This window comes from Sinohyriopsis cumingii, chromosome 15 (genome assembly GCF_028554795.1).
Source record: "Sinohyriopsis cumingii isolate HCF-2022 chromosome 15, ASM2855479v2, whole genome shotgun sequence".
Classification (NCBI taxonomy): domain Eukaryota; kingdom Metazoa; phylum Mollusca; class Bivalvia; order Unionida; family Unionidae; genus Sinohyriopsis; species Sinohyriopsis cumingii.
The window spans coordinates 43093917-43113777 of NC_142975.1; the positions used below are offsets into that span (position 1 = coordinate 43093917).

Here is a 19861-nt window from a genome sequence, read left to right on the forward strand (position 1 = left end):
TACATTACCGGATCGTAATAACTTAGGAGAATAAGTAAGAGGTGTAGTGAGATACGGATTATGGAGAACTCGCCCTGGGAGAACTCATCCCAGGTGTCATGAGAAGTCGCCCAACAGCTCCTGGAGAACTCGCCCCAAGGATCATATATACTAATTTTGAGATGGGGCAACATGGTTGTTAAAGCTTTATTTATTGTTGTTTTTCTTCAACTTAATAACTTATTAAATCTATAAAATTTGCAACTTTTCAACTTTTCCATTTGATCAACTCCACTTCTGTACTTTAACGAAAAATACGTGTTATATATTCCTTTTGCTCTGCTCTTCAAATCATTAGATGCATTTGGAAAAATAGAGAGGGTGTAAGCATGATGTGATGTCTGCAGTTTTATATATGTAAGGGTTCCAACCTAATAACCTAAGTCATCCTGAGATGACTTTACGGCATGGACCTCTATAACCCGAAATCGACTGAATTGGCGATGACCGTCAATAAGCCAAAGGCTTATACTATCATCTCTCTAATTGAACAATTTAATCTGATGTTTCATTGAGATTTTCTAACCATTGACGAATGGTACTAGAACTCGATAAAAAGCATCATTGACGCCTACTCAGGAAACGCGGTCGCTATCGAGTTCAACATCAAGGCTAATGCGCAGAATTCGTACGGTTTCTGAAACCTCACGTGCACTACGCGCATTATTTAGTTTATTTCATCTTGTTTGTCAGTGTTCGTATTTTTATTATTTCTCAATAAAACAATTTAAAGTTGAACGAGAAGTTTAAAATTATTTAAACTAAATTGCCGATGCAAAATAAACAGGATTACGTCATGATCACGCGTACTAACGTGATTTTGTTACCTTAACTGCATATTCGAACTGCTCGACGTACTTGGGACATAATGAGAAGATCATCTTTAAAAACATTTAAATGTCACATTTAAATCCTGGACTAAACTGAATAATATTTCACATGGTCCGAATCAGCTTGGAAGTTTGGAGAATCAGCCAGAAATCTGGGCCGAACCAGTTTGTAATTTGTCCTCAGCCTCGTCCGAGTTTGAGAGTAATTACCACGTTAATGAATAATGTTAGTATAATAGATATATCAATCAAGAACGTTAACAGTAACATTTGCTTTTTTTTTAAAATTCTCGTAGTGTTCCGGTGTGTGTTGTTATAAGAAATCTAACGAGTCGAACACGCACACTTTCCATTTTAAGTGATTTATTTTTCTATTATCGACATTACACAAACATGATGAATGCAGAATGGGAAGGAAGAGTTTATTATACAACGAGTGGAAAACAGACTTGAACGTAAGTGTGGATGAAAAATGCATATTCATCCGACGGAGTTACATACAAAATCAAATGTGCATAATAAATTGATAGAAGCGTAAACATGTCTTTAATGTTATTTCATTTGGTAATTTCTTAATTTTCAAAGACGGAGAAAGAAAAAAAAGAGAAAAATAAATTGAGGATTGTTTCAGTACCCATTCTAATGTAATTTTACAATATAAATATCAAAGTTAAGCAACAATATAAAGTAAGAATTTCAAAACGAATACTTTTTGCTACCAATATTGAAACAGTTTTGCCGTATAACTGTCAGAGATGAGCACTGAAGGAAAACAACGGCAATAGTTCCCATATTATTCAGTACCAAGCGTAGGATCGTTTAAGAGAATGAAAAAAAAGTATTTGGATACGCGCTGAACATATTCAATCAAGGACAATTTATTCAACGATCTATTTGACAATCTGAACCCTCCACAAAAATGACTGTGACTACTTAGTACTACGTTTGATAAAATAATTACATTTACTTTGAACATCAATGAATTTAAATAAGTTGCGCCCGGCACTTACACAGATTTTGTCAAAATGGGTTATGAACAAAAATGTTTATATCCGAGTTAAATACAGTGACAACTCGTGCTTTTTGTATTTTTTAATAAGTGTTCCTGTTGTTTTAGTAGGTGTCCGATGAAAAGTAGGATCTCAGCAAATTTGACAATGATTTTGATGTCACTGCATAAATCTATGAACTTACCAATATTTACCAAATGACCGAAAAGGAATATATACTTTGCTATGATGACATTTGCACCATTACGTTGGAATGACAAAGATAATACAATAGAATTACGATACAGGTGCAGCTTATAATTTAGAAAATTTATTCAACAATGCACCGACACTTAGTTCTTCGTTTTTGAACATATCCCACAAGTGAAATACTCTTCCTTGCTTTTCTTTTGTTTTCCGGGTCTGACTTCGTTTCAGTTTCCCTTCCGAAACCAACTTGAGTTGCATAGGTATGGAGTTTGCTTCCTTGTACAGGAGATTCAATACCAGAAAATAAGATACATCATTCGTGTATTCAAATAATGCTGTAACCACCATGTGGCAACATCTTTGTTGCTAACAGCATTGTTCTAAGGTACACATTTCTATGTTTTAAACAACTTATTTATTTCAAAGATAAATATTAATTAGGTTTTCTGGGTGACAAGGTTTGGGGTGACTTCTCCAACCATTTGGGGCGGCTTCTCCAACCACTCTTGGGCGACTTCCCCATATACGTTGGGGCGAGTTCTTCCAGGACGAGTTCTCCACATACCGTGAGATATGTCCCCTTACTCTTGGGAGATCAAATCCGGACCCCTAAAGTATACAGCTTCTGTATATAACCCTACTGGAACATAGACTCCATATATTGGGGAGCGGCTTCAAAACGGAAACTCTTTCCTTCTCTCAAATCCTGCAGTAGTCCTGATACCACATCCTTCCGAAGCTGTCGAACGACCCGGTAACGTAACATTTTGCGCCAGGCCATAGGTTCCCCAACATCGAGTTGAACCTTTTAGAATGAAAGATCTCGGAGATAAAAATGGATAAGTGTACTCGGATCTCCATCTCACGATATGGATAATATAAGTTACGGAACAGTTCGTTCATATATAATGTTTGTGGCGGCTGTCTTAACTTCGTGAGCTGAGATGTCAAGCAAATTCATTGGTGTGGGTTTTTATGGAAATGCGGAACAAATAACCTTTATCCAGGACGAAAGTGTCTGTGTTGATATATCGTCCTTTCCCTCTGTGACGCCTTTGGATCCAGGTCTTGTGAGACAAAGGTGGGAACTGACATTCCACTTGTCGCGAATAGGTCTATCATATCATAAATCAGTCCCATTGGAAACCTAATAGAGTGAAAACCGACGGATGATGAGACCATTCCATTTGTATTACATGTAGTTGGTTCTTGCGAGACAATTAGTCTGCCAATACATTAGCCATCCTATGATATGTCAAACTCGAACGTGGATTTGTCATTGAGCACACCACTTATAAAATCCCAAAACAAGAACTCAAAGATCTAGGGACTTGGTTCCGCCACGCTATTTGAGATAAGTCACCACAGCGGAGTTGTCGGTCAGAATTAAAACTCCATTCCCATTGTCACACAAATCCATCAAATTAATAGTTTGGGTGGAACATATTGCCAGAGTGAACATAGGTTATATTCACAGAGCTATACTGACATTGCGATTTTAAGGAAAAACGTGTTCCTGCAAGAAACCCATGATGCGTGGAAAGCAAGATATTACACACATGTATGTGTTTTGTGATTATAAAGCGGTCATGATAAAAAATAGAAGTGTGGGAGTGCACGACTCCATAAGAGGGGCTTAACTGAGTGTCCTGGCCAGTGAAGGGGTGGCTCAAAATCATAATATGAGCCGGAAAGCAACGATATGGAATGATTGAAATGATAGCTGAATAACTGGGCTTGAATCACTTTTATTAATCTTATTTAACATTTTATCATCACTGAAAGATAGAGTTAGTGGGAATGTGTGTGTGTGCATTACTCTTACGTCATAAATGTATTGTTATTTGTGTATTTTCTGCTTCTTTTGAGTGATTATTGCCTGTCCCAAACATTCACCCTCCCCTATCTTAAGTATTTGACTAAATGTAGAGGAGTTCGTGACACCCATGTCGGTTCTCTGGCCACAAATGAAACTTTCGGAATGGCTTTCATCTGTATCTATAAATACGTTGATGCAGTCATACTCGACTATTAAGCAAGAGGTGGTGCATGGTCAAGAATATACGAAGGAAGGAAGTGGTAGGACAGAGAGAAGAGCAATGATAGGAAAGGTAAAGTAAAAGTGTGTCAATCTACGTTTTCATCCCTCCATACTGAGACCAATCCAGCTATCGTGGTGGCGAGTAGATACATTAACCTCAACCAGCACAGCCCTGATAGTAACTAGATCTTACTTGTAGCTGAATAGTGCATTAGAATGTGATGTTGGATAGCTCCTGCTTGTGAGACACCAAGTCAAGAGCTTCTGCAATTGCTGATGGTAGTTTGTTCCAAATCCCAATTGTACATGGAAAGAAGCTGATCTTTAAACAATTTGTTGATGCTGAATCTGACCTTCTTCTGTGATTTGCCCTAGTGTGGCTATATGCTAGGGTTAAGTATTTGTCCATGGGAATGTCCACTAGGTTGTTCACTACAGTGTCTTGTATAACATGATCAGCTGTGCCCTGGTTCACTTGGGTTAAAGTGACTCCCACTGGAGATGATCCAACATTGCACTTATGCTGATGCTCGTGAATGTTGATATGTAAATAATGATCCTCTGTGTGTGTGTGTGTGTGTATGTGTGTGTACTCCTCCAGCATCCCAAAATTATATGAAACTTGTCCCACTCCACCCCCAGTCCCCTGTATTCACAGCTGTACAGATTGTGATTGAGGTACAACCTCAATCACAATCTGTATGGATGCAAACATGGATGAACCATAAGAATTATGCCCGAAGAGTAGTAGTCAACCTGGTCTTGCCCATGATCTAAAACTGTAAAGCAAAACAGAGCAGACAATATATACAGGTATATTGTGATGAACATCCTGCATGATGTTATGAACTTAGTAGTGTCTGTTCTGAGTCACTTACTATGATAAATACCTGTAATAGGGTACATGTGGCCTATACATGTTGAAAATTTGAGCATCCCTATCAATACTTACGAAGTGGATGCAAAATAATCAATTCTAGAAACAAGTTACCTGCTGGAAAGCCAAGTTTGTATTGCCTACACAGGTAAAATCACTGAAGTATCACTTATAGTAACTGTGAAGTGGACCCTACGAGTAAACATGTATAGAAAATTTATCTGCATGTACATGACCATAATGGAAGCAATACAGTAAAATAATTGAGTTTTCTATAGTACACACCAAACCTGCACATAAAAAGGACACTGAAGCATCATTCTTGATATTTAGAAAGTGGATGCTACAATATCTATTGTCAGACAATGTTGCCTGTAGGAAAGGCCCAATGACATTCTATACAAGTAAAATCAGTAAGGCATCATGTATATAACTATGAAGTGGATACGATAAGACAATATAGAAACCTTACCTCTATCTGGATTATACACCAATATTAAATGAGTTTTCTATATCACACACCAGACCTGCAATTACTAACATGGTTATAGCAATGTGAGGGGAAGTCATTGCAACCCATGTACGTATGTACCAATGGTGCCATTGTGATAAATAAGGTAAAATGAAGACACTAAAGGTCACAGACTCTGTAATCAATGATAGAACAAAAAAAGTTGAAATTTATAGATGGAGTATACTTCCTTTCAAAGATTAAAGTAGAAAACCTCTAAATTGTTTGCATGAATTTTATGAGGCTTCTCTATCTGTATATAGCATGCTATTTGGAACAAGCATGTATGTTTTAGACTCCTCATGGATGTAATCTAATGATAAACATGTACACGTCTTCTTATTCAGCCAATGTGGGTATGTGAGAAAGCTTGCCAGTAGCTTCTTGTGGGTCAGTGGTTCTTTCCGGGGCTTTTCTCGGGGTTCTTCCTCCACCATTAATACTGGATGCCATGTATAGCCTATCGTGCGTTGAAAAATGGCGTTAAACCCTACAACAACAATGTCTTCTTACACCCCTGAAGGGAGCAATAAAATAAAAAACAAACTGATGGATTGTTAGATTTTTTTATTTTTAAATCTGATCACAGAGTAGTAATTTTGCTAGTTGATAGCTGGGGGATAGAAAAAGCAGTACAAAAATTAATTTGTATAATTATCATGCCATGGAACTGATTAATTACTATAAACAGATGTATAAGAATGTACAGACCAGGTTTTATTGAAACTGTCAGAAAATATCTATAAACTGTATAAAAATTACATAGCAAAAAAAAAACCTTGCATACATGACATACCACAGAGTGCATATATTGTTAGTCAATAAGTATATATTGAGCTATATATTAAGGAAGGCAGTAGTGTTTTCTAGTACAATTATATATTTATATAAAGCATAAAACACACAGCATTATCAATATACACCTTCCATAACATAGATTTTGACACATGAAAAGTCAGACTTTTACTGAGCAAGTAATTTTATAACATTTTCTATCAACTACACAAAAGGTATATAATAAAACAAATTTTACCTGTGCTGAAAAATATTATACTTAATTTTGAATAGTAGAAAAATACTATTGTGTAGAATTTAAGATAAAATAAGATGCAGCACTCAATTCATGGAGTGTTTTGATGAAATCATCCCAGTTAAACGTGTAAAGTTTTTGCATGCAATATTCTGTATACAAAATAAACCAGTGTCAAATTCTTGGTCTACACTCTTAAATGTGATGTAGTAACCAATACCACTGACTAAAATATCAACAGAACATTTATAATCTTGTCAATTGAATTTTTTTCAAAAATATGAATATGTACATGAGGCATGAAAAGCATTACTTTGCTCAGTAAAAATCTCATCGTTCCACTCTCTCAAAATCTGAAGAGGTATATATGTGAATTATCAGTTAGCACCATAGAAATCTAGGTAGAACATATGAAAAACATAATATTGTTATCATATAAAATTGAAATAATTTGCAAAGCAATAAAAGCAGTATCTAAACACTTCATCCCCTGTTAATTTGAAAAAAAAAACTATATGTTCAAATGTTTTTGTAGAAATAGTCACTGTAACCCTGGATAAATCCATAATTGCTAGCATAAATACTGGTCATCTTGTCTTAATACAAGAATGTAAATCTCGATTTATCTGAAAGCAAAAGCATATCAATTCATTTGTGTAGAATAGTTCTGGAAGATGTTTAATCTTGGTGTAATGGGATTTATGCCAAAATCTTTTTTAAAGTCTTCAAGAAGTAGTACCACCATACTAAATGTCTTCAACACCCTTCTTCCAATATACATACACTAGAATTCTTTTTTTAAATATTTAAATACATTGAAATGCCATAGTAACTTAGAATACAGAATGTCATAGTAATTTAGAATATAGACATGTCATAGTAACTTAGAACATGGACATGTTATAGTAACTTAGAACACATACATGTCACAGTAACTTAGAATACAAACATGTCAAAGTAACTTAGAATACAGAAATGTCATAGTAACGTAGAACACAGACGTGTCATAGTAACTGAGAACACATCTTTAGCAGACTAATTACAATTCATGTATAATCAATTAGATCAAGTTTAAAAATTAACTGTCAGAATTATTTCCAGTAAAATATGAATAACAGCTGTAGCAAGACATTGAAACACAACTGATAAAACTATGAATATTACATTTGATTGGGTTTTTTTTTTCTTTTTTGGGGGTAAATCTTCAGAAAAATTTTATTATGGATATTTGGATTTCAAATCTATCTGATGAGCTCTCTGGTTTTGTTGAATCATCTGTGGATTTCAACAGAATATTTTTCCAATACAAAATGTCCACAACTTGTAACTAAAGGCAATAAATCAACTTGCAAAGAAATACAAGAAACAAATTTAGAAATTTATGACAAACAACAAGTTACTTTTGTCAATTCATTGCATAGATCAGAAAGATTGCATAGATATAAAAAAAAAAAAAAATCAACATGGCAATAAAATACCATCTTCTCCAAGCATTATTATTTTTATAATTTGTTCTCAATCCTAAAAATATACAAGAATATATTTAAAGGTAAATAAAGATTTTTTTTTACAGATGAATTTAAATGATGCCTTGGATAAAATCAAGGGGGATGTGACTCTAATCTCCTTGAAAAGGGTGATAACTATAACCAGAAACATCCTGCCCATAATATATCCTATTTATAAAACCATGTGGAAGAGGCATTAACAATATATGGATAGTTTCAAATATTAAAATGCACTAACAAAAGCAAATATAGCAAAATATGATATAAAACCATTCTCCATGTTGTGTACTGGCATGTAATAAAATTCAACATCAATAATGTGTATTTTATCCCATAAAATTAAATACAAAGTTAATGACGACTCGAATGATAAGTCTTGGAGAAAGCTTACAATCCTACAAACTCTGGAACTTTTTTTATGCATCATCTACACAAGCATATTATTCCATTATTACTCAAAATGAAATAGTAGCAAATTATATAAAAACTTTCATAATACTAAAAACTAAGACAAAGTACAAATACGGGAACAGAGTATTTGATGCAATACATGTACTATCTCAATAATGTCTATCATGACATTCACACATTTGTTTTAGCTTCTACAAGGAGACATACATTTTTTTTAGAAATTATCAGCTGAACTGTGAATTCCTCAAATGTATGTAGGTATGCATACTTTTGCTTCTAAGCTTCTGACCCCTGTAAAATTAAAATATTATGAACACACTGCAGCTGGAAGAAATCTAGTTCATCGCCTTTCACACATTTAGTTTTAGAATTTCCAGGGTTTTATCTTCCTTCACTGAAACATGTTTTGTTAAAGTGGTCTTGTGTATCTGTGTTTATCCTTATTGACTTATAATATCAATATGTTATGCGTTAATTGTCAATTTACATACAAAAGATACTTCCAATAGTAAACTTGCTGCCTGTAAAACAATCAGGTGGTTGTCACTGATGCATTTCATCAACAGACAAATCATCAAGTCATTTTTGTAACATAAATTGACATATAACCATCTAGTAATGGAATTCATAACATCGGTGGACAAATTAACATCTAACTTTGTAATGTCAATAGACAAATTACCATCTTGTAAGAGATTTTGTAGCACAAAGGATAAATTACCATTTTGTGATAGAGTTTGCAACATCAAAGAAATAAATGAAATTTCAACTAGACTCCATAATCATGTACAATTGTTCCTCACATTGTAACTTTCATATTTAATAAAATTATGCTTATTTCCTAAAATTATGCTTATTTTGTTCATAAGTGTAAAGTTCATATGTGATTTTACCATGGATTTTAGAAAAATGAAGTTTACAGGGGTCAGAAGTTCAGATTAAAAGCAATTCTTCTGAATATAGTTTTCACTTGTTGACACATGGTCTCACATTATAACCACTTACAGCATCAGCAGGTAATCTCATTGGACCTTTGTCTTGAATGCGAATATTTTCTATACAACCATTAAAATTCTGTGTGAATTTGTTCCCCGTCATTTCTTTTACCAGTGCTACTCCACCTGAAAAGAAAGAAAAGACATATGTCATTATTTCATAGTTTTAATGAAGATAATGTGCTAAAAGGTATGTAACATAGCCCAAAACTATGAGGAACAGATTGTCGGCAACTAGATTTGCTGCTGAGTGGATCAAGTGGTCCCTGACCGTTAAAAAATGTGGACTTTCTTGCCTATGCCACAACAAAGTAAGACAAACTATATGTCCTTCAACAACAAATGTGAAAAAATCATGGTCAACAGAAGTTGCTGGGAAAAGCAAATCTCTCATCTTGGATAAACTCTGAAGAGTATCAAAGGAAAGTCATTGCTACACTTTACTGCATACAACATAAGAGACATGTTTTATATATATTCTACACATGAACAGAATTTGTTTGTATCACTGCTAAATAAAACTTATGAAAGTACCACTATCCCTCTTGACTGGCATTAGTGATGTCCATGACAAGACACTTGTTTACAAGGGAAATCTGTCATACAGAGTTGGAACTCATAATTACAGTACTGCCATGCTGAAAATAACAAACTATTTACTTAGTACTCAGCCATTTCTTATGCTAAAGCTAAAATACAAATGATCATTTTAATTTTTTGCTCAGAGAAAGGATAGTTTATGTTTTCAAATTACAGTTCCAGCAACTCGTAGCATTGTCTTTTTACTTTCATTTGGGTCAGAAATAATCACAAACTTCAAGTCCTCACTGGCAAAATGAGGTACACTTGAATTGAAAGCAAACATAACATAATATTTAGTGGTTTAATTTTGATTTTATGAAAATATATCACCTAAAGAACATTCTTTGCTGTAGGGTATATATACTAACACCATTATACAACAAGCCATATGCAGATTTTTTTATGTGCTCACATCATTCATAAATATGACCTCTGCAATTTGGCAGAATCAGTACACTGCAGAGGCAATAAATTTTCAAATGTTTGAGTTAAAATATTTCCAAAATCATCACTTTTTCTGACTTTCAACTGTATTTTTAATTTCAAAAATACAGATTGAAACTTTTCATAAATTTTCCTTAAAAATAGCATTCTTTTTAGATATCCTATTACTAAGAAACACCCCCCTGCAATATTTCTCATTATCTGGTCAAAGTCGAGTGTGTACATTTTAATTTGTTCCTTGTTAACTGTTAAGTTAGTCTTCAATAAAACCATGTCTGAACTTTGATATCTCCATCAAAGTTATTTTTATTTTCAATTGATATATTTATGGCCCTATGTCTTCTACCTGCAGTACCCTCTGGCTTTGAATAATGGCATAATCACTAAGGCCCTGACAAACTTGACAAGGCCATACCAGCTGTATCCTGCACTCTCAACAAGCTGGACATGGCCATACTGGCAGTACCTTCTGGCCTCAAAAAAATTACATGGCCATACTAGCAGTACCCTCTGGCCTAGACAAACTGGACATGGCTGTTCTGGCAATACCTCTGGAATACACAAATTGGACATGGCCACACCAGCAGTATCCTCCAGCTTTAACAAACTGGACATGGCCTTACTAGCAGTACCATCTGGCCTCAAGAAATTGAGCATAGCCATCCTGGCAATACCCTCTGGCCTCAATAAAATGGACACAGCCATACCAGCCTTCCCGAAAGCCGTCGGTCCGTCGGACATGACCGACAAATTTTTACCTGGACCGACAGTTTGTTAGTCGGCATCGGACCGACTGTCCGGCAGTTTTCTCACTCTGCACCGCTCGAGTAGTCGTTCTTGAATCTAGTTTGTTAAACAGATTTTCATTAGTTACAAGCTTTCGAGCGATCCAATCACTACGCCTGTTATAAACAGTTATGTGGCTCACCTGTCATCATGGCATCGTTGAAATATTACGACGAGTGAAACTGGGAAAAAAAGAAAACTATCTTATGAAGAATTGAAAGAAAAGAAAAAGGATTATGAAAAATATAGGGTTGAAAGAACCTTTAATGATAAATGGAAAGAAAACAGAGACTGGTTAATATTTGATGAAATAAAGCAAGTTATGCAGTGTGCCATGTGTCTCAGTTTCTACGGCGAGAAAGCGAGGTCTGATGAAAATTTGCGAAACACAAACGCGTTTATCGTCGGATGTACAAATTTTAGAATGTCAACAATAAATGATCATGAACTTTCCAAGTCCCACAAAAAAGCATCAGAGTTTGTTTCAGGCAGACAGAAAACTGCTCAGGAAAAACTAGGGTCAGAAGCCAACAAAGCACTTAGGCAATTAAAGGCAGCTGAAAAAAGTAGATTAGTGCATTTGTTCAGAAATGCACACGCAGTAGCCAAAAATAATCGTCCACTATCAGATTATACATGGCTGTGTGAAATTGACAAAGCTAAACAATTAGACATAGGCAGTACATATATTAATGAAAAAGCAGCTGCAGATTTCATACACAGTATAGCACAGACAGAGAAGCAAAAAACTGTAAATCTTATAGAGTATAATCCATTTTTTGCCTTTATGATGGATGGAAGTACAGATATCTCAGGAGATGAACAGGAGACCATATACATAAGAACTGCAATGAAAGGTGTTGTTAAAGAAAGGTTCCTGAACATCAGCACTCCAAACTCAACAAAGTCTCTGGATCTCTTTGAGAATGTTATGCAGGTCTTCAAGGAGAACAACATCAATGAAAGTATGATTCATTATAAAAGTTTAACAAATTCTGTAAATTTGATTAAATAAGATCAGATTTTTTTTAATTCTACAAAGCAATGATTAAATTTGGTAAAGTGATAATTATTAACAGGTACATTAAAAAACTATTCCAAAAATAAATTAAATTCCTTTATTTGATTAAAGTCAAGATAAATGTTTTTTTGTACAGATTATTATTATAAAAGTTAGTTTTTTGTGTTTATAGAAAAACTAATCCCTATGGGTAGTGATGGAGCCTCCAATATGACAGGAAAACAGTCAGGCTTATCAACATTGTTGAGGGAACGAGTAAACCCAGAGCTGGTCAATGTGCACTGTCTTTGTCATTGCCTTGAACTTGCCTTCAGAGATGTTGTTAAGAAAGTAAAACTATATGAAAAACTTATGACACTCCTTATTGGGCTCTATTATTTCTACAAGAAAAGTTACAAAAACAAAAAAGGGCTAAAAACATCCATTGAAGCTATGGGAAAAGGTGTATATCCAATGAAAGTCACTGGTACAAGATGGCTGCCTCATTTATTCAGAGCTATTTTTGCATTCTTGAAGACCTAAAGAGCACTGGAAGCTCACTTGTCACAGCAAGCAATGGCAATACCAAAGCCGAAGGTCTTCTGAAGCTGATGATTGACAAACAGTTGATGATTTTTCTATTGTTTCTACAAGTAAGTATCATTCTTAGCATATTAAGAAAAATCATTCAATTAAAATATGTTTAGATTCTGGACTGATAATAAAATTATCCTCTGCTTTATTGCAGTACACTGTTCCTTTATGATAATTATAGCCAAAAAATTGTAAATTGTTGTAAAACTGTGTCTGTTCTTTTTAGGATGCCTTGGAGCCATCAATGAGACTTTCACTGAAGTTGCAGAAACCAGAAATGACATTATCAGACAGTTTATGTTGGGTGGAGTCTACTATTGAGCTACTGTCAGAAAAAAAAAGAGAAGTATGTATAGCATATTTGGTGAAAGTGCTTCTGTAGAATGTGAATGTAGTGTTCTGTTTATAAACTGTCAGATATTTGATCACCTTTACACATATAAAAATTTTAATTGCTGAAAATTGTTAGAAATTTAAGAATATTCCTTAACCTGAAGTTGCAGTCTGTCAAGAGTACCATTTGCATGAATATTTTTTAGGACCTGTGAGGCTGTGAATCAGCTTGTTGTTTCTGGAAAATTTGAAGGAATTGCTTTGAAAGGGGCTACTCCAGAAATGAAATATGCAGCTGAAATTTTGCAAGGTTTCTGTGATGCCATCAAGGAGAGATTCCAGTCTGAAGCCAAAAATGTTGTAAATGCTACAAAAATTCTCATTTTCGGAAGTTGGCCTCTGGCAGGAAGCTCAGAATTTAAAGGTCTATTTTTGCTGCAGTTGAAAATTTCTACAGTTGACAATGTCTTGCACAGTTTGTATAGCTGTTCAGTTTTGTTGTTACTTGCATGTTTACCTTTCTACAGTTGGCAGTGTCTTGCACAGATGGTTTATAGCTGTTCAGTTTTGTTGTTTTTTGCATGTGTTTGCCTTTGATGCTGCTTTATTGGTTGTCACCGTTGTGACAAAATTCAGTTTGTGTTTGCATTTTTGCTTGTTTTATTTTTGTTTCTGTTTCATTTTGTCACACAACTGACAGATTTCTGAACATGATCATGTTATGAAGAACTGCTCTACACTATCGCAACAACATGGTTCTTTTGTGTTAACCACTTATTGAAATGGAGTGAAGGAATGTACAGATATAAAATGTGTGGGTTCACATATGTAAGAACTGTTTTTTTTTCTTTTAAAGATTATGGAAATGAAGATGTGAAACTGGTTTACCACCATTTCCAAAAGAGCCTGTCACAAGTGGTTCCTGGCATTTCTGCAGACAGTTTGGTCAATGAATGGAACCTTCTAAAGAAACTGGTTAAAAGAAAGTAAGTAATGCTGTTCTAAGTATAATTAAGGTTTGTAATAACAATAATTCATCCTTATCGTTTTGAATCAAGGAAGCTGAGTTAAAAGAATAAGATGGTTTTTCTCATTTATTAGTTTATCAGGCTTACATAATATTTAGATCTTGAATTTTCCACTTTATCAATCAGTGTTTACTTATCTTTTAATTACTCTTTGTATTACAGTGATAAAAGGTTTGTTTCAACTATTCCAGGTTTGGTGATATTACATCTCTTTCATGGAGTACTGTGTTCAGGCAGACTACAGATCTCAGCGAGATAATGCTGCTAATTGACCTGATGCTGACTGTACCATCAACCAGTGTAACCTGCGAGACAGCATTTTCTCAGCTGAAGCTGTTAAAAACTTGTAGACGATCTCGTTTGGGAACTTCCCTATTGAGTGACCTGATGATGGTGAAGCTTGAATCCCCAGAAATTGCTGAATTCAACCCTGAAAGTGCTATTGACATTTGGCTGGTAAGCATTATATGTTCAACTATAAATTGCAAAGTCCTAAAAGCAAATAAAAGTATGTAAAAATGTGCAGAATAATTGACATTATACAAACTGATGCAGTTTTCTTTTTAAAGGACAGGAAACCATCAAAGAAACACACATGTTGAATATTTTGTAAATTTCTGTGTTTGAACATTTAGTTTTTGGATTTGGATTAAATTTTGTGGCAGGTGCATTTGAAAAATGCTCATGTTCCTAATGGTTCTGTAAATTTCAACAATTTCAGGCAGAGTCTGTGATGGAAAGAAAACTTACATACAAGAGAAAGAACAAGAAGGAAACAGTCTCAGAACCTCAAACATCACAGGAAGTTATCACACTGTCTGACACTGAACAAGTCTCTGAGGCTACTGATGATTCCATCAGGGAACCAGTTGATACACAACCATCGACATCACATGTAACAGTTGTTGTTGAAACATCATTTCCCTCTGGGTCTGTCATGGAAGACCAAGACTTAACCCAGCCTCAAATTGCCAAAGTGGCTGAAACGGTTTCAGCTATTGATAGTGTATATATGTCACTCGAGATGGAAATAAATAAGCTATGCGATGATGATGATATTAACTTGGACATTGAGGAAGAATGTTTAGACTATCTAGATGAACTTGACAATTTTGATAAACTGATCATGTTTACAACAGACTATCAGTGAATTTGACTTTACTTGATTAACATGTGTTATTTACACTTAGAAAATAGAAAACAAAACACGTTACAAAATACCTCAATTCTGTTATATTTTGTCGGTCTGACAGATTTTTTTTGGTCTGACAGATTTTCAGGTTTTGTCAGACCGAATGTCTGACGCTTTTTTTAGCTTTCGGGAAGTCTGCCATACTGGCAATGCCCTCTGGCCTCAGTGAAATGAACATGGCCATAATGCTGATGCCCTCTGGCCTCAACAAATTGGACATGGCCACACTTGTATGGATATGCTGGCAGTACCCTCTGGCCTCTACAAACTGGACATAGTCATAGTAGCAATGCTCTCTGGCCTAAAAAACTGAACATGGCCAAACTGGCAATGCCATTTGGCCTCCACTGGACATGGCCATACTAGTGGTACCTTCTGGCCTCAAAAAATGGACACAGCCATTCTGGCAGTAACCTTGAGACCCAAAAACTGGACAAGGCCATACTGGCAGTACCCTCTGGCCTAGATAAAGTGGACATGGCCATACTGGTAATATCTCTGGCCTACACATACTGGACATGACCATATCAGCAGTATCCTCCAGCTTTAACAAACTGGACATGGCCTTATTAGCAGTATCCTCTGGCCTCAACAAACTGAACATAGCCACACTGGCAATGCCCTCTGGCCTCAACAAAATGGACATAGCCATACTGGCAATGTCCACTGGCCTCAACAAAATGGACAAAGCCATACTGACAATGCCCTCTGGCCTCAACAAACTGGACATAGACATACTGGCAATGCAAGATAAACTTATCAAGTGAACACAAGTTAGAGATTCTATTTATTATAGACTGTTCAAGATTTTCCATTATGCAATAATATTGCTTTTTGCCATTACTATATGTTAGGTCATGATACATCAAAGAATATTTTACGATATGATGCCATGGTACTAATATCATGTGATAAACCAGTACATGGTACAAGACATATCAGGGGGCCCCGAGTGGCCGAGTGGTCTAAAGCGCTCTCCGTTACAGATCACTGCCATCTCACCTCTGTCTGCGTGGGTTCGAGTCTAGGATTCGGCCAATGTGGGTATGTGAGAAAGCTTGCCAGTAGCTTCTCATGGGTTGGTGGTTCTTCCCGGGGTTTTCCAGGGTTCTTCCTCCACCATTAATACTGGCCGCCATACATAGCCTATCATGTGCTGAAAAATGGCGTTAAACCACACAACAACAACAACAACAACAACAAGACATATCAACTTTCAAAGTATAACTCAGAGACAGAAATGTTTTATGCTGCTGGTTCAGATCATATCAACTCTCCAAGTATAACCCACTGACAAATGTTTTATGCTGCTGGTTCAGATCACACCAACTTTTCAAGTATAACCCACTGACAGAAAAGTTTTATGATATTGGTTCTGATCATATCAACTCTCAAAGTATAAATCACTGACAGAAATGTTTTATGATATTGGTTCAGGACACACAGACTTTTCATAAATGATCCAATGACAAATGTTTCATGAACTCTTCAAGAATGACCCAATGACAGAAATGTTTCATGTTACTGGTTCAGTACATATCAACTCTCCTTGAATTATTCACTGATAGAGATGTTTTGTTTCAAGCTACTGGTACAGAACATGCACGTGTGATGAAATTGGTAGTGCCCAGAGCTACCATGGAACTACCAGCTACATGATTTTTAATAGTAAGTATAAACTATTGTGCAGCATTGTTGTATATAGTCTGGAAGCATTAGATGTGGCCCCTGATATTTATGATGGGATGGGTTGAAGTCTCACTGCTTGAATAAGTGGTGCTGTGATATATATTCCCTTGTCAGTCAGCCCTGGAACTAGAGGCCAAATTTTCAACAATATCTCATATAGTTGGTTGATTATATTGACAATTTTGTAGATCAACATCTAATTGCTTGAGTAATACTATACTATACTTACTATAGTGCTTTTTCATTACTATGCATATCGAAAATACAATCAAGTTGTTGACCTTCTGCATCTCTGTTGCACAACATTTCATTTGGCTGAAGGCCAATGTTAGTGGAGGAGTGCCAAAATTTGTTAACATGCATCTGCTTTTCTTTAATGACATGAATATGGCTGGTTACATTTGGCCAAAGTTTAGACATATAGTTTTTCATTTAAGAAAATATACCATAAAGTTAAGAGACTTCAGTATTCTCAGACCTGCCAACCCAAAGAAGATCTGATCTACAAGGCAGTCAAATTTTCTCCCCAAGCTGGGCCAGTTTCAGTAAGATTTAATTAAATATCATGAACAGCTATTGTCAAGATGCAAAACTATCATTTAAAATGTTCAGAAGTGTGATTCGAGACTAATGCAACAATGTTAAACATGATCTTCAACTAAAATGTTTGTATAGTACACTTAGACTCTAATTACCCCAAATATGGTTTGACAATCTGCAGCTCCAAACCCTATGGAGCTTAATGGCTGCATGCTATCAACCTGATGTAATCCTTGGCATTTAAAAAAAAAATTCACATGACCATGGCAACGTATCTCTTCAGCCATAAGACGTACTCAAATCAACATGATATCCAATAAACGTAATTGTTGCCCTTACTGCTTTCTTTCCTCCCAAAATCTGAATATTCCTTTTTATGCTTTTGTACTGACAATTAAATCTTTTTAAGAGACTTATTTTCCCTTTCATCTTGAATATGTATTGCTTGTTGGATGTCATTTTTAGATAATTCTGTAACCAACAACATGATCATGCATAGTTTTGTATGAAAAATATGCACAGTGTAAAGCAGCTGAGGTACTCCTGTAATGTTAGTCTGGTTCCCTGACCAACTCTGTTGAATCTAATATGAAACCTAGATCTGAATCAAACACATTATTCTGCAGGTCCATATTTTAAAGGTCTTTTCTGTAAGACTTGTAATCAAATCATAAGGGTTGGCAGGTCTGCATTCTTTGGCTACCAGCTAACTGAAATATTTATCCAATGAACTGCAAAATTTAGCTGTGGGCTACCACAGTTTTCCTCTTGGTAGCACATCAGAAAACAATATAGTGATTTATCCACCCCTGATATAGAAGCTACCCTAGAATGACCCATCAAGAGAAAAGTTTTGTGTTATTGGGTCAGGACACAGCAACTCTCAAAGAATGACCCACTTACGGAAATGTTTTATTTGATTAGTTCAGGACATATTAACCCTCCAAGAATGATAAATTGAAAGAAATGTTTCATGTCAATGGTACAGGACATATCAACCCTTCGATTATGACCCACTGACATAAAAGTTTCACACAATTAAATGTACAATAAATATAAACTTTTTCCAAACTTACCTATGAAAATGTTGCCTTTAGTGTTCAACATCTGCAGGAATCCCAGTGAATCTCCTTTAATGGGGGCATTATTGTCAACAACTAAAGTTCCACTACGACCAAGCCTTAAATAAATAAAGGGACATAAATAAAGAAATAAAAAACTGGTATACCCTAAACCTGCAGCAGACCCTCCAATAATGTAATTTTTGAAAGATTTAAAAATGTTAATGCAAATTTCTCATTTTTCAGTTAAATAAAAATGGTTGTAAAACACTGTAAATTTAATAATAAAAAAGTAAAATACAGTCTTGGTCTAATATTCAAGGAAAATAAAAGGTCTAAAATAAGTTTGTCACTGCATTTAAACAAGAGTCATCTTGAGATAACAGATTCCACCACCAATACCCTGCTTATGTAAAGACTCAACCTGAAAGTACCCTATGGTCCATCACTTGTATACAACTTGAACTAACACCCTATGGTTCAGGACTCATAATTTATGAACTACTTATGTTACACTTTGTTTCTGTAACAACATAAACAATTACTGAATGCCAAAATTTTAAGTATCAAAAGGCAGCTCTAGGCAATATGCTTCATATGTGTGCCAAATTTAATTTGAACACCTTGAGTGGTGCAAGAGTTATGCTCCAGAAACAAATATGCTTATGAACAGACAAACACAGCGATAACAATATGTCCCTCTATTAGATGGGTGGGAGGACAATAATACAACGTAATAAAAAAATTGACACTACACCTATCCTCCATTAGGTCTGGATGTTCCAACACCTTGGTTGGTCACTGTCATCTAACATTCATGAAATAATTATAACATCAAAATATCTATCATTTTTCATGAAATCTGTATTGTCTGCCTCTAACTAGTAAGTCAATTTCTGCAGAGATAATTGCCAGAAGAAAATACTTGACTTAAATATAACATGCTATACTAATGTGTATTGCAATCCTGGCTTTCATAATGCATTTTTACCAGTATTATAGAATGCATACATTGAACAAGAATGAATTACAACAGTGAAATAAATCATATCTGCCATATCACACAGAATCACATGGAAAAAAGTGACTTTGAAACTGCCAAACACAATGACACCATTGTGATTTGCAAAACAAGAATTCTTAAAGATGTATCTATGATAGAGAGGTGGTG

General features: G+C 35.2%; 3 protein-coding genes across 15 annotated transcripts in view; 2 read left to right on the forward strand and 1 right to left on the reverse strand.

Annotated features, from left to right (window-relative positions):
- Positions 1-6049: 6049 nt before the first annotated feature.
- LOC149781703 (basement membrane-specific heparan sulfate proteoglycan core protein-like) overlaps positions 6050-19861 on the reverse strand; it is a 438170-nt gene continuing 424358 nt past the window's right edge. For all 13 annotated transcript variants that reach the window (XM_089935800.1, XM_089935795.1, XM_089935799.1 and 10 more), the window contains 2 exons: positions 18706-18809; positions 6050-9567 (listed from right to left, as the gene is read on the reverse strand). In XM_089935800.1, the coding sequence (XP_089791926.1) occupies positions 9413-9567; positions 18706-18809 (259 nt within the window). In that variant the 3' untranslated portion in view covers positions 6050-9412. The remainder of the gene's footprint in view (positions 9568-18705; positions 18810-19861) is intronic.
- On the forward strand, positions 11524-13789 carry LOC149781704 (zinc finger protein 862-like). The gene is given in 5 exon segments (XM_089934667.1): positions 11524-12218; positions 12447-12815; positions 12818-12906; positions 13074-13193; positions 13385-13789. Coding segments are annotated over 5 exon segments (1614 nt in total). The 5' UTR covers positions 11524-11575; the 3' UTR covers positions 13778-13789.
- LOC149781705 (uncharacterized) lies at positions 13976-15373 on the forward strand. The gene is made up of 3 exons (XM_089935807.1): positions 13976-14166; positions 14400-14664; positions 14930-15373. Exons 1-3 carry the CDS (start codon positions 13976-13978, stop codon positions 15356-15358), a joined length of 885 nt encoding a protein of 294 aa, XP_089791933.1. The 3' UTR covers positions 15359-15373.

Coding starts and splice junctions, on each gene's coding strand:
- LOC149781705 (XM_089935807.1), top strand. CDS start 13,976: ATGTACAGATATAAAATGTGTGGGTTCACATATGTAAGAACTGTTTTT. Junction 14,167..14,399: donor AAGAAACTGGTTAAAAGAAA/GTAAGTAATGCT, acceptor CAACTATTCCAG/GTTTGGTGATATTACATCTC. Junction 14,665..14,929: donor GTGCTATTGACATTTGGCTG/GTAAGCATTATA, acceptor CAACAATTTCAG/GCAGAGTCTGTGATGGAAAG.